Source organism: Lonchura striata, chromosome 5 (genome assembly GCF_050655825.1).
Source record: "Lonchura striata isolate lonStrDom1 chromosome 5, ASM5065582v1, whole genome shotgun sequence".
Classification (NCBI taxonomy): Eukaryota; Metazoa; Chordata; class Aves; order Passeriformes; family Estrildidae; genus Lonchura; species Lonchura striata.
In genome coordinates this window covers 39,482,288-39,500,934 of record NC_140707.1, presented here as the reverse complement: position 1 = coordinate 39,500,934, position 18,647 = coordinate 39,482,288, and the positions used below count along the sequence as shown (strand labels likewise).

At 43.6% G+C, this 18,647-nt stretch overlaps 1 protein-coding gene across 2 annotated transcripts in view; it reads left to right on the top strand.

Moving 5' to 3' along the window:
* TTC9 (tetratricopeptide repeat domain 9) overlaps positions 1 to 3,145 on the top strand; it is a 28,257-nt gene extending 25,112 nt beyond the window's left edge. For both annotated transcript variants that reach the window (XR_014956022.1, XM_021540770.4), the window contains one exon: positions 1,989 to 3,145. Coding sequence is in view for 1 of the 2 variants with exons in the window: in XM_021540770.4 (XP_021396445.1) it covers positions 1,989 to 2,068 (80 nt within the window). In the remaining variant the exon portion in view is untranslated. The remainder of the gene's footprint in view (positions 1 to 1,988) is intronic.
* Positions 3,146 to 18,647: the final 15,502 nt, after the last annotated feature.

The following is an 18,647-nucleotide window of genomic DNA, read 5'->3' as shown; positions in this document are numbered from 1 at the left end:
CCCCTCAGTGAGATGCTGAGTCCCTGCAGGCTCAGGCAGGTGTGAATTCCTGACATGCCCAAGGAGTTATCCCTTCTCACCTGCACCAGGCAGGCATTCCAAGCGTGTACCTTAGTGGTGAGGATGTGTATCCAGAGCACAGCCCATTGGAACCCAGAAGAGCACAGAACATAGGTCACAGCACAGCAGGACCATGCTCAGGCTGTGTGTCCTGCCCCACATTAATTTAATTTTAAGTCAGCTAACTGCACTAATTTCATTTTAAGCCTAAAATTCAGGACTACCCCCTCAACTGAATTTCTTCATTCCAGGAGGCTGCACAATTGAAACAATTCTGGTTTTTGAAAAGCTGCTTTAAAATTTGCTGGGCTGGAAAGAAGTGCTAATGCATAAACAGCCCACAATGCTAGTTGACAGAAGTAACAGCAGAATTCTTAGCTCGTTAAAATTATCCCAAACGGGTCAAGGAGCTTAGTCATCGAATCTCACCCTCTGGAGTGCCTAGGACAATGTAGTTGAATCTGCAGAAGACTCAGCAGGGAGACTCACCTCACCAGAGACAATTTGAGAAGTCACAACAGCATGGCCATGGCCCACAGATACCCTGTGGCATGTTCGTGGATAGGGATAGCTCTGTGTGGCAAGAGACTGATCTGTCTGGCACTGATGCAGCACTAGCAGAGGGCACAACAGAGATGTCCTCATCTTTAAAGGAAGCTTTGCACCCACAACTGCTTTGGGGGGTGCAATACCCATACTCACTAGTGCTGGGCATGTTCCCAGTAATTTGTTCATCACTTTGAAAGCTGAAGCACTTCTCATTTCCCTAGCTGGTGTGGAACACTTTGCAGTTTGAATGAGGAGGAGATGAGATTGCCCTCTGGACTGCATTGCACTTCTGATTGGTGTCTGAGGATCTAATAACTTCAGTGGACTAAGCTGACCCTGGTTGGCTGTCAGAGCGAGGCTCTGAGCAAATAACTATTTTTCAGTCAATTCAGAAATGAAAGTAGCTGTGTTTTTACTTGCTTGCTTCTGGTACTACATGGCTTTTGCCATTTTGTGGGTGCCATGAGTGTGTGAAGTTATTGTCATGATAGAAATCAGTTTGGTTTAAGAGAGGATTGACCATGACTGCAGAATCATTGGCTCTGTCTGGAGACACATGCTCATTTAGATCAACCTGTGATTCAGGGTGAATGGGTTCCCTTAGAGCTAAGGTGAGGAGATAAAGCCAGACTTGCATAGTCTGTGTGGTGTGTTTATGCTCTGAAATTCTGGAAGGAACAAGAAGGCTCAGCTTATCACCTGAGCAGTGCTGGGATATCACACCTTTCTACTAGGATGAATCAGTGGTTCTGTACCTCTAGGAACTTCATTAGACAGGACAGACAAGATAATATGCAGCATATAGCATATGACAAAATTGCAGAAAGAGTGTCATGGTGGGAGGACATCCAAGCAGAAAATTTAAGGGAAGAAGGGGTACAAGACAGCGTAAATGATACTCTTCCCAATTCTGTTCATCTTGGAAAAATGTGAAAAGAGTGAAATAGGCTGTAAACAGACTGGGAGAGTGAAGAGGCAGAGCATAACTGTACACAAAATGCCTTTAGGAGATTGCATGCAGGTACTGCAGGAAGAGAAGCCAATGGAGTTGTGTCATTCCACAAATACAGTCAAGGATGACTTGGATAGTTTCAGCTGTGTGAGTTCAACTGTGGTGACCAAGTGTAATCAGAGAGAAAGTAAAAACTAGCTGAGGCAATACTGTGAGCAACAGGGATGGTGAGAACAGCTCAGACCACACTCTTCAAAAGCAGAAGTTCTGGGTTTGGTTCAGAGCCCCTTCCAACTGGTAATGTTCCAGCACACAGTGCTGAAGCCATGCTGCTCCCCTATGATGTATGAGGAATGAAGGTGCATTCTATCTGTCTGCCACAGGGCATTGTGTAACCACCACACCTCTGTGTGTTCTTTCCCTGCAGATACCAATGTCATACGATATATCCAGCTGACAGAGATGAAGCTCAGCAGATGTTCCCAGAGAGAGAAGGAAACCTTGTGAAAATGAAGCCACTTCAGCTGAAGTGCCCAGGCGGGAACATTTCCTTCCTAGAAGCTCATTTGGTGGATTTTCCTGTTTGCTCTGCCTCATCCTCATCTCCTCATCCATCCACTCTTCCTTGCTCTTCATTGAATACCAGTTTTGAAATGAAAGAGACTTGGACGCTGGATATGGCTGCTTGCCAACCATGGTAATACCCCTTCCCCATGGCAAAAGAGCACAACAACTACAGCCAGCCTTGTTCCCAGACAGTGTCACACACCTGGAGTAGGCAATGCTAGGGGACCTGCCTGGTCCTGAACTGACTGCCTATTACCTATTAGGGAAGCAACCCCCAGAACAACGACTTCCTGAGCAGGCAAGTTGGAGACAGAGGGTTTCTCCTCTGAGTGATCACTGGAGCTTAGAAGAGCTAAGAAACCAAGAGAGCCACTGGTCATTCCACAGGGGACAGTAAATGCCTTTTTACCATCAGTTCCCTCTGCCTGCTTCTCCAGTGTGTGTTATTGGTCTCCAGTGAGAGCTTACATGCTCCCAGTCTAATGTCAGTGAAAACTGTTTCTAAGCATCCTCTTGATGAAAGCACAGAGCACCCTATGAACCCCCTGCAGAGCTGTCCCGGTGCCAGAGGAGAAGGCTGTGGACCACCACAGAGCGCTGAATGGACTGTGGAAGCATGGTGTACAGTGTGAGGGAAAAACTGTGAAATAATTCATTAAAGGCAAATAAAAATTATTCATAGGCAACAAGTCTGGGCATTGCTTTTCAAAGGAGCCTCTTCGGTTCTCCATGTCCAGACAGGCAACATTATCTAGGGAGGGGGCAGCAAGGGGTTGGGAACAAGGAACCTCTCCATTCTTACCTTGGCTCTACCAATGCCTTGCTGTGTGATCTTGGGCAAGTCACTTTTAGCCTCTTGGTGCCTCGGTTTCCCTATCTGTACACTAGGGATAATAATACTTCCCTACCTCGCAGGGGTGTTGTGAGGATGTATCAGTTAATGTTTGTAAGTAACAGTACAGTGATGTACAGTGCTAAGTATTATTAGTACATTGGATTGAGGTCTTGATTCTCCTACCTTGTGTTGGTTCTTCCTGTGTCTTGTTTTTTTCTTTTGTAGGAGAATGTGGTGCTGACAACAGGGCAGGACCAACAGCTCTGGAGCCTATTTTGGCAGCCCAGAGGGCTTGTTTAGACCTTCTCCAGCAGTTTGATCTTCTCTGAGAGCTCTGTCTCCTTGGCTCAAAGGTCCTTTTCTGAAACTGCCAATAATGGGATCAGTAAGTGCCACAAACATATTCTCAGTGTGACTTGCCTCAGCAGTGGCCCACAGGGACATGTTCCCAGTTGCAGGATATACGTGAGTGGTTTCATCCCATGATGGCCATTGTCAAGTGAGTGTAGCCAGAGTTATTTCACTTGGCCCTCAACTGAAACACAGAAACTGAAACAGAGCTAAACAGACAAAGTTCGGCCAAGTGCTGTGTGCTTTGGTTCCAGCAGACACAGTATATGCAGACAGTTGGCTATGGCATCTCACATTCCAGCTGTGGTATCTGGCCACATTTTTCTCCAGCCAAAATTCAAGAGAGTTGTTAGAGAAATATCAAGAGAAAAGGCAAATTGAATATAAGCCAACAATGTGCCCTAGCAGCCAGGAGAGCCAACTGTGTCCTGGGGGGCATCGGGCACAGCATTGCCAGCTGGGCAAGGGAGGGGATTGTCCTACTCTGCTCTGAACTGGGGCAGCCTCACTTTGAGGTCTGGGGGCAGTTTTGGGCACCACAATATAAAAAAAGGTACAAAATTACTAGACAGTGTCCAAAGAAGGACTACAAAGATAGTCAAGGGCCTTGAGGGGAAGCTCTGTAAGGAGTAGTTGAGATCACTTGGTCTGTTCAGCCTGGAGGAGACTGAGGGGGGACCTCATTGTTGCTTTTAACATCCTCACAACATAAAGCAGCGAGGCAGGCACTGATCACTTTTCTCTAGTAACCAATGACAGGACCCAAGGTAACAACATGAAGCTGTGTTAGGATAAGTTTAAGTTGGATATTCTAAAAAGGTTCTTCACCCAGAGGGTGTCTGGCCACTGGAACAGGCTCCTCAAGGAAGTGGTCACAGCACCAAGCCTGACAGAGTTTAAAAAGCATTTGGACAATGCTCTCAGGCATGTGGTGTGACTCTTGGAGTTGCCTTCCAATGAGCCAGGAGTTGGACTTGATGATCTTTGTGGGTGTCTTCTCACTCAGGATGTTTATGATTCTACAATTTTATGAAATCTCATGTGTCATTGTCTCTGAAAAAACTTCAGTTGTATTATTTAGTACAGGAACACATCTAGCTCATATTGGGGGTGGGGAAGAGACCATCTAAAAGTCACATATCAGTCCCTGAAATAAGACAGACCTACCTCAGTTGTGTAGAACTTAAGATCAGCTGAGATGGCACCAGAAGTTCATGTTCCTCAGGTGGGCAATGGAGAGCAGCTGTTCTCAAAATCGGGAACAGTGTGCAGCTACTGTAAAGGAAAGGGCTGCTGGAGGCAGCATAGTCACCTTCAGATGGCCTTGGTTCACACATCTGGGTCACAAATAGCGAGCACCCCTGCCCATCAGTATAGATATTTAAGCAATAAATGGAACTACAGCTGTTAGGAAGACAATTTAAAGACAGGGAGGACAAATGAGGGAATTTCTGTAAGTGGTCATTAACCAGACCAGAAAATAAACGTTAGGCAGAGATGTGCTTGGGTGCGTGTAAGATGTACCTAGTACTGAATAAAAGACAGTGTTAGTAAGGTTCTGGTTCTCAGGCACAAGCAGTCTTCTATCTCTTAAATACATCACACAAAAAAAATTCAAACAGAGGTGACTCTCCCCTACTTCATATTGCTGATGACAGTTCATCCTGCAGCTGCATGTGTCTCTTCACTAGGAGTGAAATGAGGATTCACCCTGCAGGCAATGCAGAAGAGGACACCACCTACGCAAACAGTCTCTGCCCCAGGAAAGCTCGCGCAAGCAGAGACAGGCTTGTTACTCATGACCTTAATGTAAGAGAAAGGACATTCTCTAGCCACTGGAGATGTAGGGCCATGACTGTAATTTTGTCTGGGAACAATTTTAGCCCTCACAATGGCTTCACTGATGTACTGTCACTGCATCAGTGCCATGTATATATTATAAAAAGGGCACAGCAGGTTCCAGTCTCCTCAGTTTTAAGCATCTTTCCCTCTGGGAGCACTGCAAAGGGTAGAAGAAAGAGGGAAGTTTTTGAACGTGCATAAGAAAAATATTTTAGAGAGCCTTCAAGTGCTACACAACAACCTATTTTCTTTCAGAAAATTGTTGTCTTTACATACACTGACAGCCAACGTACCTGTAAACAGTGATGCTCGCACCAGAGGCTGGAAGAAAGAAGTCACCAAAGAGAGAAGAGAATTGGGGGCTGTTTCATGCAGTGACAGAGAGTTTGAGAGAATTATGGACACACCTTTTCCAGTGAGTGGGCCTTAGCAGCCAGATGTGGAGGTGTGGGCAGAGGCCACCCAATTCCACCCAAGTTACAGAGGCCTTGTTGTAGGGAGTTGGAGACACATTGTTGGAAGTAGCCGTGTCCACTACAAGTTGATGGTATGCTTCTGCAGAGCAGTCAAGAAGCAGTGGGAAGATACACATCCTGGAACACTGAAAAAGTAAACTTTTTTAAAAAGCTTTAGCTCAGCCAGATGGTGAATCTGTATGTCAACATACAGCAAAAAGAGGAATAAACACAGCCCCTACCTATACCCAGCAGGGCTAAAATGTCCTCAGTGCAATGAGTAGTGAGCCCATTCATCCAATCTCATGGTAAAACAGCAGGAACAAAATGGCAGGTGCCAGGAAGAGCAGTAGGACAGCAAGCAGGAACTGAGAATGAAAGGAGAGAGGGATGAGATGATCACAGGATGCAAAATATGAGCCAAATCCAGGTTCATGGGCAGAATGATAACTGAACTATAAAAAAACTGACCAAAGGCTTAGACACATATTTGCAGTGCATAACAGCACTCAGTTTTGGCAGGATACACAGCGGGGAAAAAAAGACAGGAAGAATAGATGTGATTTTTCCACTTGGAGGGGGCAAAAGAGGGGGAGGCTTCCTTCCTGCTGCACAATCATTTTTGAAAGTGCAAGGAGAGGACAAACAGATGCTGGCTGTGGAAGTTTTCCAAATATGTGTTAGCAGTTGCTGTTGGTAAACATGGCTTGAACAGGGTGGAGAAATCTTTGTTTAAACTAGGGAGAGGGTATGACTAGATTCTGGAACTGATGGGAAACAAAGGTCTGGATATTCTTCCTTACTAGTAAAAACCAGGAGCCTCTAAAATGAAAAGGAGGGTCTTGAGTGCAGACCAACCCTTTTAGCTGTACATCTCCATTTAGCTTCCCCAGAATTCCTGTGGAAGCCTCATCTGTATAAATGTCATCACCAGAATACAGTGAGTAGGCCCAGGAGTGGCTGTGCTCTCATGCTTCACATCACATCTCCAGGGGGTTTATTTGCACTGTTTTCTTTATGTTCAGTCCTGTGATGATACCCTTTTGATTTGCTTTTTTCCTAGGAGCAGGAGAAGGGAAGAGGGAAGGCATACACTGGGTGAAGGTGAAATCAAATTAAATTCACAAGGTCCTGCTGACTATCCATCTTCTCTGGTTGTTTATTCACCTTTCCTCCTGCACCCTGAATGATGGTGATGCTCTTCCCAAGTTTCTATGGTGAAATTTCTTGATCTGCACAATATTTTAAAGGCTTGGGCAGGAGTTACTTAAATAGGGAGTAATAGCGGTGGGCTAATATACCCACCAGGTGGGATGCTTGGGAGGGTGCAGTAAATTATCAGGTTTCTTAATACTATCCATGTATTTGCATAACCAATTACTAAGATCACTTCAGCTGGTAAGAAGTGGATTCCAGAGATTGTTCTTGAAGAGTTCCTAGGTTACTAAAGTGTTGCAGGCTGTACCACCCTCCCCTGCCAACAACACCTTCGATGTTGCCTCAGCGAAAGTGATGAAAAGACAAGGCACTGTCCTGGCTCCTCCCACAGCTGCAATTGAAGGAAGGTAAATTCATGCATTCATGATAAGAACCTTAGAAGAAACCCATGGCAGTATGTAACTTTGAGGCAGTTAGCAGCTTGTAAGATGGAAGGGCATATAAATGGTCCCCCAGATGTAGGGAAGGGAAAACCTTCCTTCTCCTTTGCTTCCCAGAAACAGGTGTTCCCTCTGTCACAGCACAGGCCAGCTTAAACTTTTCAGCCCAGAGAACTGTGCCTACAGAAACTCCAGTAGCAGTTGTGGTCTGGAATCAGGAAATAAATAGACTGTGTAGTGGCCAGGAAATTACCTTACTCTACCTTCATGCTTACTCCTTATCCTTTGGAAAGCACCCAAAGACAGACAAGGGAACACATACGACAATATTCAGCCATGTCCATGGTGAATGAAGCTTCTCTCCAAGAGAGGCATCACAGGCCCTACCCACAGCCTCTTTTTTTCCTTTACTGCCAGCCAAGTCTTATACGCAGCAGCAGCTCTGCAAAACCTACTTCCACAGGGCTCCCCTTCACTGCATTTTGCCTGGAGGGAACATGAGCCTGTGCCAGCTGGTAGCTACCTCTAGCGGCTCCCCATCACTGGTTAGGAAATAATTTGTAAAGCAGGCAGGTGGAACTGGCAAGGGTATCAGGAAATAAGAAGAGGGATTTGGCTGGGGCTTTGGGCCATCATACATACAGATTCTCATACAAGTACTGCCACCAGATCCTCAGTGATTCCATGTGCCCAGGTGCAGAATGCCAGGGACCACTGTATATCCATCCATGAGGCACTCAGATAGCTCCCTGTTGCACTTTACAGCCTAAAGAGGAGATGGCAGATGAACTCAGAGGAAGGGTGAATCACCCATGTACTCTCTGAGTCGTACTATTTTCTCCACAGAGCTGATCTAACAGAAGCATATGAACATATATTCTCTTGTCTGTTGTCAGAGCTTCAAATCAAAACTGTGATTAATCTGAAACTGTACATTTTTGTTATTAGACCCCAGCTTACCTCAGTACTGCAAAGATTTGGTATTAACTTTGTGTAATATTGACATCTAAAATGCAAAATATGAGCACTGAAGATGACAGAACAGCTTTCTATAAAGAATTCTGCCAAGAAAAAAATTACTTCAAAACAAAAGGAAAAATACCTGGTTACTAATAACAGAAGGGATATTTAACATTAAATAATCTCAACCGGTGATTTTTTTCCCAGCATTTATGGAGGTACTTCTCAGTCTCGCATATGTGAATCTGCATGTGGGTGGGTGCATGACGGTGTTGTGGGGTGCAGCCCTAAGGGGAGAAATGTACAAGGCAAACCTGAACCTGACCACATCCTGCTGCCCAGTCCATCCCACAGCAGGACCTGCTCCACTTCAACCAGTCCTGACATGTTCTCCCCAACTACTTGACTCTCTTGAAATGAGAGCAGGGTAAACATTTGGTTGCAAATTATTGCTGTTACCAGTTGCCTGTTCTGCAGACTTTTCTCTGGCCATGAATATGCCATGAACATAGTGGCTTACACATGCTCCCCATGGAGAAAGAGGAAGCAAAACTTCATTGAATGTGAAAGCCAGCTTGAGTGAAAGCTCTCTTGACAAATCAATAAAAGCACATGCAATTCGGAGTCTAGAATACTGTTTGAGCAAGAAAGCAGAATAAGAGTATCTAAAAGGACAGTTTAGGCGGGAAAAAGAACACAGGAGACAGAGACATAGATACTCATACCTGAAAGTCTGAAGGACCTGGCAGAAGCTCTGACTCCTGGCAGAAGAGGGGTTTTTGGAATGGGAGACATGAGGAGTGAAATGCAAGAGGAAATAGAAAAACAGAATGTGGTAGAAAAATTAAAAGATAGAGTTGATAGCAAGTCTTCCCACCCCAGTAGGATTTGGGCATCACAGCTCTGACTCTGGAGGCAGAGGGAGGAAGAGTGAGGCCAGTATCATCCTGAGGACACAAGGAGGAGACCTCAGGAGTGGCTGTCTGCTGGATCTTTAAATCTTCATCCCATTCTTTTGCCTTTGTGCTTTCAATATCATGAACCAAGAGACAGCCCAAATGCCTTATCCTGATATATCTCTTAACACATGACAGCTGCATCAGGGCTGGGGGGACAGGGATAACAGGGTCATCAGTTTAAGACCTGTATTAGCTGGAAGTGGTAAGCCACATTTAATATGTTTTTAGGTTCAGAATTATTCTGAGCCCTTAAACAAAGCAAATGACAGTTTTTTCCAAGGCTGATATTTTCTTGATGACTTTTATTTCCAGCCCTTATATCAAAGTTGCCCATAAAAGCAGGCTGCTTGCCTGGTAGGGCAAGTTTAGTAGGGGGAGCTATTGCTATCAATGCTTCTGCTTCAGCAGTGGTTCGAACTCAGATGTAGTTGTACTTGTACTGCAGCAGCATCTTTAACCCACATTCTAAATGTTGCTCAGGATGTGATACTCAAATTAAAATGTGTTTTAATGGCCACAAGAAAAAAGTACATATTTTAATTATCCAGGATTAAACAGATGGACTGTTTCTCTGATTTTGCTTAGTAAAGATAGGTGGGGAATTTACAGCTGGGAACAAAGGATTTTCACGTAACCAACAAAGGATGGTTAGCAGCCAGTCTAGCTGCCAGTATTATTTCATAATGGCAGCCCAAAGAAAGCAGCTTAGCATGGCCTATAACAGCCTCAGGGGACAGCTATGTGCAGGATGGACCATGTTTTTTGGCTCCCTAAAAAGAGCAGGTGATAGAGCTACAGCCTCTGCAGGCTTCCTCCACTTCACACAGCAGCAGTACAGGGTTGCAGCAGAACTTTTGGCAGCAGATAAACCCCAAGCTGTTTCATATTACCTCCTACAAACTTCTGGTTAGAGAAATGGCCATATACAAATAGCATATTCCTCACTCAGAGGTAGCCTCCTGCATTTTGTTGGGGCTGAATTAAATCCAAACTAACAGCTGCTGAATTCAGTAGGTTGTCTTTGAGGCTCAGCTGCCTCTTGGCAGGCTCTGAGCATTGACTCAGGGACAGCATATGAGCCCAAGGACACAAGCCAAGATGCCAGCCTTTTCATAGGGTCCTTTGGTTGGCCTCTAGCTGAGCAAGATATGGGGGATGAGCCCAGATGCTCAAAAAACAAGGTCTTGGCCTCAGCTGAGCAGAACAGATGTGACCCTTCGTGGTCCAGAGGCCAGGCCCTCACATCAGCTCCCCAAGCTGCAGGGCAGTGTCACAAAGCCAGGGCTGACAGCTGACTGGCACCTCCTCACTGCTAACAACCCTCACAGGCTTTGACTATCCCAGTCTTTGGTGCTGGGTCTATGCTGTCACCCTGAGGTCTCTCTTTCTAAAAACCATTTAAAACCTCAATATTAAGGACTCTAAACATCAGCAAATAAACTATAAAAGTCCATGAGGTTTTTTTGGAGCTTAGAATGGCTCAGGTTATCACTTAATGTTTTAGCAGGCAATCCTGCCTGCTTTTGTGTCACACAGGCCTGGGCTTCCATATAAACATAGAGAAATAGTCACTTAGTTGGTGGCCCAGCAAAATGGAAGAGCTGAGCAAGAGAAAACCTTGCCTTGAGCATCACCAAACCAACATGTCACAGTAACCCAAACTCAAGTTATCACCTCAACCTGGCAAGCTCGAGTTGCTGTTTTACAGCAGCAGTCTGGGGGATTTGATTGATGTCTGGAAAATTATTTCCATATGATAGAAGACCAAAAGCTGTGCACAGGAATAGAGTCTGAATCTGCAGTTTACAGGTAACTGCATAGCTTGACTCTCAGATCAGTGGTTGGGAATACAACACTCTCAGTTTGGAAAATCCTGAAACTTACAGCATACACAGTGTGCTGGTTTTAGCTGGGGTAGAATTAATTTTCTTCATAGTTGCTGGTATGGGGATGTGTGCTGAACACAGAGTTGATCATACAGAGATGTTTTTGTTATTACCAAGTAGGGCTTACACAGAGCCAAGGCCTTGTCTGTTTTTGGTACAGCCACACTAGTGAGGAAGTTGGGGGTGCATGGGAGGTTGGGAGGGGACACAGCCAAGGGCAGATGACCCCAGCTGACCAAAGGGATATTCAGCACCATCTGACATCATGCCACCTATATTAAGCTGGGGAAAGAAGGAGGAAGAGTGGGACATTGGAAGTGATGATATTTGTCTTTCCAAGTCACCGTTGCATGTGATGTGGCTCTGTTCTCCTGGAGATGGCTGAACACCTGCCTGCCCATGGGAAGCATTCAGTTGATTCCCTGTTTTGCGCTGCTTGTGTGAACAGCTTCTGTTTTCCCTATTAAACTGTCTTTCTCTCAATCAGGAGTTCTCCACCTTTTACACCTCCAATTCTCTCCCTGATCCAGTGGTAGGGGAGTGTGCGAGTGGCTCCAAAGGGCTTGGCTGCTGGTTGGGGTTAAACCACAACACACAGTCAAAATTTAAATCAACAGGAAAATGAACCCCAAAGTAGCATCAGTATTGGTTCTCATTATAAAATAAGGTCCATTTTTCTTCTCAAGCAATGAATCTCCTTCTAAGACATATGCTGTTGTTGAGAGACATCCTTCTTATTTTCTGTGTTCTGGGACAGCCATGTCCCACTTCACCTGTTATTAGTCTACAGACTGATGTGGAGCTCTACAGATCCCAGATGTTTACATCTTTGTGATGTCAGATGGACTCACTTCACTAATGAAATATGGCTGTCTAATAAAAGATGAGATCTCTCCTTTTCACTCATCAGCAGTATAAACACAAAGTCCCTGCCGGTACTTCACAGCTCTGTTCATGATGAGCAAGCCAAACCAAGCCATGTAATCTCATACTATAAGTCTGAGGAAGTACCAACTCTGAAAATAGGACTTGAAGAGATCCTATCTAACCTATTTAGTTTATCTAACCTGTTCTCAAAAGCCTCCTATGACAGAATATCACTGCCTTCATAGATGGAAAGTTAAGAGACTTCTTACTACAGTTTTAATTATCTCCTTTGCAGTGATTTAAACAAATTACTTCTTTTTTCAGCTACAGCAGATATTATCAAAAAGTTTGTCTCTGTCTTTGCAGTAAGTCATTATGTTTGTAAAAGGCTCTTCTCTAGGACTGATCTTTCAGCTTCCATCAAGATTTCTTAAACTCAGCAAGTTTTCTGGCTCCTTGCATGTTCTACTCATTTTCCTCTGGATTTCTTCCAGGTGGTTTACATGTTTATTGGAGTGTAATGCTAAAAGCAAGACAGTTCTCTAGCTATGGCCTTCCTGCACAAGACAGAGAAGAAGCATTATTTCAGATAATTATTTCTGATACATGATAGGCCTCCTTACATATTTGCTGTACTAGCAAGACATTATTGACTCACACTCAAGTCTCGACCTAGACTGCTTTGACTCGCTCCAGTTTTTCTTCTATGTTGTTGTCATGTCCTTTTGTATTTCTGCACCCAACATTCCTTACTGAATTGCATCCCATGTGGCTGAAAAACAGTCGGATATCACAAAATCAGACGTCACAATTCCTTTTCCATAGAAAGAACAGATCTGCATCTCTGCTTTTTAAAGGATGCATGTGGTCAAATTTTAAGAAGAAGCAAAAGTAAGATTCAGTATAAAGTACCACTTTTTGGGTGGGGAAAAATCAACATAACTGTTCCACTTCTTACCATTGTTAACAAGTTCTACTGCACAAGCTCAGCAGTGCTTTTAGCAGCTATGAAAAACACTTAGAGCTGAGAGTCATAGGCTGTTGGGATCATCACTCACAGTGTCTTTCATCATGCAAAGCAACTCCTTACTCCTTTAAATTATGTTGCAGAGTCAGGCACATTCAGATCTTCCAAAATAAGCAGGATTAATAATGCCTGAGCAAGATTGGAACATTGAAGAACTAATGACACAAAAATCAAGTGTTCACCACACCTTGCAAGCCCTTTCCCCAGCATACCCCATTCATATTCTTTCAAAACCTTCTAAGCAAAGGTAACAGGCAGTGCAGCCCATAGATGTGAATTACCAAATCTCCTGTGTGTCTTGGTTTTTTAGAAGCTCATGCACCTGACCATGAACAGACAACCAGGTGATGCTCAACAGAATTGAAAACTGATCATAAAAGATGGGAGAAAAAAAAAAAAAAAAAAGGAAGAAAATGCTAATTGAAGTTTGTACCATTTTCAGTGAAGATTATGGCTTGGCTTCTCTTCATAGATTTTTATTCTGTACTCACAGGTAGTGAGAAGTTCAGTGACATCCAGAAAGACATTGTCCAGAAAGCCAAGTGACATCCAAACATTCTGAATGTCTGGCTTGCTGTTTGCTCTTTCCTAGCAAGAGAAAGTGTGTGAAGCCAAGGACGTGGCTTAGTAGGTCATGGGTTGAAATGCACAGAGTTTCTGTCTTTAATCAACATATAAGAAACAAATATTAGTATCTCCCCAAGGTATTGAAGGAAATAATGACAATCAGAGTAGCTGACAGATTTGGTACAGTGCTGAAAGTGGATCAGAGGGGGAGAAAAGTTGTGTAGGGTGGACTTGTCTCCTAGTTCTCTCACTTAGTCCATGTCAGAGAGCTATGCTGAGCCCCACTTCTCACTTCATTGAACAAGCCCCATCTTCTGTTGCAGAGTATGGAAGAACTCAACAAATAACATTTCCAGCACACTTTTGAAGGGACCCTATGAGCATGAAGCATTACTGCTGCTGTTGTTATGATTAAGAACAGAGTCTGCTGCTGAATAATTCATTTGATGTGAAAAACAGCCAGCAAGTTGTTGAACAAAAATGATGTACAATGAGACATAATTACAGAGTGGTTGCAGAGAGCAGGATGCAGATGGAGCTCTCAGGTTGGTTGCTGGTGACATCAGAGCATGGACAAGCACAGGTGCGTGTTGGGCTGCATACTTCATTTTCAAATTATCGTATCACTTTGCCTTTAACTTTTGAGATACTCAAGGACTGCCTCATTTGGAGGGATCATTTCTGGTGGAGAAAGTGGACCCCAGTTTTTTAGTACTTACGATTACTGATAAGGCTCTAGAAGTAATAAGTACTGCTGGCTGGGAGGCACTGTCTTGTTACATCAATACTGCTTTTCTTGACAGGAGAAATGGTTAGAACTGCTAATTCCTCACAGATGTGTCATGTTGTGGACACCAAAACTTTTTGCAGCAAATTTTAAAAATTGGAAGGAGATTCTGTGCCTCAGATTCCTGCTTGCAAAAAGATACCCACATTCACAGAGCCCAGCCTGCAGTGTGGGAGCTTTAGAGCTGTCTATGTTCTTCATCAAATCACACAGGAAAAGCTTTCTCTGCCTTGGCTTGGGAAGAAAATTAATCCCTCTCTACTCTGCTTTCTTTACTCCCCCACCTGAAGTACTGCATCCAGCTCTGGAGTCCCCAGCATAAGAAGGACATGGATGTGTTGGAGCAGGTCCAGAGAAGGGCTGTGAAGATGACCAGAAGGCTGGAGCATCAGCAAAAAACAGACACTAAATCAAAAACTAAACCAGAAACTGAGATCTATTTCAGCCAATTTGTCATCAGAATTAAACAAACAACCAGAACTTCCAGATACTACTGATAGATTGAAGTCTGGCTTGGGAGACTGAAAGATCCCTCCTGTATCCCAGGTTTCTGGCTATTTCTGACCTGTGAGCCAGATTCAAGGGATGGGGAGCTTGGAAGATAAGGATGGCTTAGAGCCAGGGAGAGAAAGTGGAACACAAGAAGAGGCTTTATCATGCATTTCCTATATAATAGCCAAAATACCCTTCTGTTCTTTCTCATATATCCTAGAGAGAACACAACTGAAGTGTGAAGAATTGTTTAATGGATTTAGTAATAGTATTGATCTTCTGTCATTTAAAAGGGACTCGGGGCTTAATCAGATCTGTAGAAGCGTCTCATTATTTACTTTGCCAAAGGAAAGGATTAGATATCAGATAAAGAAAAGGCCCTTCTGCAGGCATGGGTTTACTCCGCAGGATGAAAATCCATTCCATTTACTCTTACCTGCATATGTGTTTAAGTAGGAAAGAACCCAAACAACTCTCTGTGAGATTCTTCCTGGAGGAATCAGTACAGTAACAATAAACAGAGGTAGGCTCAGCAACACAGCATGTTTCCAACACCCTGATTTAACTCCTGTCAGAACTCAAAATGTCCCTCAGACATTTTTGGATGTTCCAGGCCCAGGTCAGAAGCATTTGAGACCCTGGCAGGCAGCTGGAAACAGCTGTGATTTTGGATTTGAACCATGGAATGATTTACCAACCTTGCAGGAAGAACAAGTAGTCACAAAAATTTAGATATTATAGTAGAAGTAGTCACAAAGTAAAGGGAAGAATTTTTGAGTGCTGTACAGGGGGGTTTTGGTTTTGTACATGGGGGTCAGAAGTTTTAAGATGGAGAGATTTGGGCCTGCCCTGTCCTCCCTCTTTCTTCTTCCTTACCTCCATGTTCTTGGTGATGTTGGCACTGACAGATTGGTTTAGAGTAGAAAGGCACTATTTAATATAAGTAATAGGCATTGGGGAAAAACTATAAACATTTAATACGTAATGTACCATATAAAAGATAGCACCAGCCCTGGGCAGGGGGAGAGAAGAAGAAGACAAGAGTAAGAAAGGATGTCACGGTGTGTGTGTGCCTTTGCCTGAGCTGCTGAGCAAACTGCAGCAGCCCAAGAAGAAAATCTTTTAGATAACTTGCAATAAACTACCTTGAGACCAGACAAGAGAGGACTTCTGAGCATTTCTTTGAAAGCACGGGTTGGAGGAGAGATTTTTCCACCACACAGAGCCACCCATGACTTAGGGTGAGCTCCGGTAAGCTCCATTATCTGGTCACATGAGAAATGACAGCAGAAATTGAATTGTTGACAGAGACAGACTGAACAAGTTTTCACCTTCTGAGGTACCATCTTGCCACCATCACCTTCTGAGATACAAAGTGAGAAAGAATAAACCAGAAACCCTCTGATGGCATTTTTATAGTCACCTTTGAGACAACATAAAATTAGCTTATCAGATGCTTGTCTGTAATGTCCTTGCCTCAGAAAAGAGTGATAGTTTTATTTCCTTGACACTTGAACCCAAGTTAACTTCCCAATCTGTCTTTCAGGGTGGCTTTAGATGAGACAGCCCATTTTGTACCTATGTTGTGGCACAACTGAAGCTATGCAGACATGGAGTAGCAGCTGTAGAACTGCCTACTCATCCCATGTTGAGTCTATCAGCAAAGCAAAATACTTCAGGTTGAACACAAACATTGACTTTGCAGTGAGATTTCTTTTGCAATGATATTTTTTCATGTTAACATTCCAGATATTATCAGTACATTCTGTAATAGGTGCACACACACACACACATACTTACATGATAACTATGATGAATAACCTGGTTTGATTTGGCTTGTAGGAGATACTTTAAACATCTTTTTATTTCAATTTCATGTAAACTCTACACTAGTTTGTACTGCTGAATTCCACAAACAATAGAGCGAATTCAAGAACCTCTGTATTTTCCATTGCTGGAAAGATTTTGTGTTATTCTCTTTCAGGTGCTTCTTTTTGGAGACTTTTACTTAAAACACCTCACTGTTTAACATGGGAACCTTGCAGGTGCTTGCTTTCTTGGATCAACATTGATCTGCCTTGCTCAGCACTGTCATTGTACTGATTCATCCTGAAGCCCACTTGCATTTAGTCATGGATTTGCCATATCCCTGGCAGGTTTGTAGCAAAGTTAATGGTACATTTTAAGGGACATGAAGGTTTTGGACATCCCCCATGTCCCAAATACACACTTGAAGAAAGGAAGGTGCACAACACCGAACAACCGAGGAAGTGTTAATTCTTTCGTTTTCTAACCATAGAAAACAGGGTTCTTCCAGAACACAGATGGGTTAGCAGGTGAGCAGGGTATCCCCTTGGAGCAGCACAGGCAGGCAATCCCAGCGTGACCTTCAAAGCACAGGGACATGGTTCCCTGAATCAGAGGCTTCAGCATGGGAAAAAAGAGTCACTGCCAAATTTTAAGAGAAGCCTGAAAGTGACTGACAAGTGCAGAGACTGTACTGAAGTGTCGAGAGCAGCAGAAGGTGTGCTGCTCTGCCATGGCTACTCCAGCACTGGAGAGAAGTACCCAGGAGAGTGGCTGCTCCTAGGGCAGAGAGTCCAGGGCTGGGAGTGGCAGCTGGAGAGGCAGAGGGCAAGGAGGAAGGGGTAGTGGGAGTGTAAATTGTCACTCCTTGTATAACCAATGGATTTCACCTGGCAGTCACTGCTGGACAATAAATTTAGAAGGAAAGGAACACCATTATTTTAGTGTTCCTCTTAAGAAGGTGACAGCATTGGAAAAGGTGCTATTTATTATTTACCTGCGCTGCAACACTTTTCATACTTTAGTCTGACATTATATTCCAGTATCTCAGAGACACTTTAATAAACCTGTACCTTTGAAAGTCTGATGTAGATTCAAAAAGCCTGCAGAGGCAGGAGTAGCCAGCTGCTACAAATATGTTTTTTGATTACAGGAGTTCTAAGGCAAGAGTAGCTTTGTCTAAAAAAACAACTTTCCCTTTATGCTCAACCATCTATTTTGTGCAATAATTGAATGTCTGCTAAAAAACCATCTTGTGATCTGTTGCAATGAAAGGAATATGTTTGATCATAGCTTGGTTGTGCTCCCTGAAATGCTGCAGCCCACAGCCTTTAGGGCAGAAAGCCTGACATGTTCCTTCTCAGAGCAACCCTCATTCATACAGAAATGTTTTGGGCACCTTGCCCATTTTGCCCACAATGCACTTTCCTTCCTAAAGCAAAAGCCTTCAAACTCTCCCTACACTGCTGGAGTATTTCTTACATGGAAGGATACCTTGGGCTTTCCATCAGGTTTTTAACCTCCTTCCCAGGAGGTTCATGCTCTGTATTATATCCACAGTTGATCACAAAAATAGATGAGTTTTTATTTCATGCTCAGCCTGAACTCTACTGACTTCGCAGGAGCAAGGGAGATGTGGTGAATTCATCTTAGTTTGGATTATATCCTCTCCGCACCTTTTTAGCTATAGGAGGACCTGCCATCTTATGAAAGCAATCTACTGCACTATGATCCAGACAGCAGTAAGTACTTCTATTTTTTTTATTTGTCATCACATTTAATCTAAATCAAGTCTTACAGCCTAAAACCAGATATTCCTTAGAACAGCGGATAATTCAGCAAAAGTAAAATACCATTTTTAGAACTATATTCAATCATAAGCAAGTGTTAGTAGGAGTGCTAATATCATTAGAAGTGAGGAAAAGTTTTGGTTTTAAATTCCTGATTTAATGATGCTGAGAAGAAAATCACAGTTGTTGTTCTGTTGTACTACAGTGGCTGCTGCAATGCCAGCTGTAACACCCTCTTGGAAATTACAAAGAATGGATATGCTCTTCTGAGCTGGGTTTGGGTGCCTCCCCTAGCTC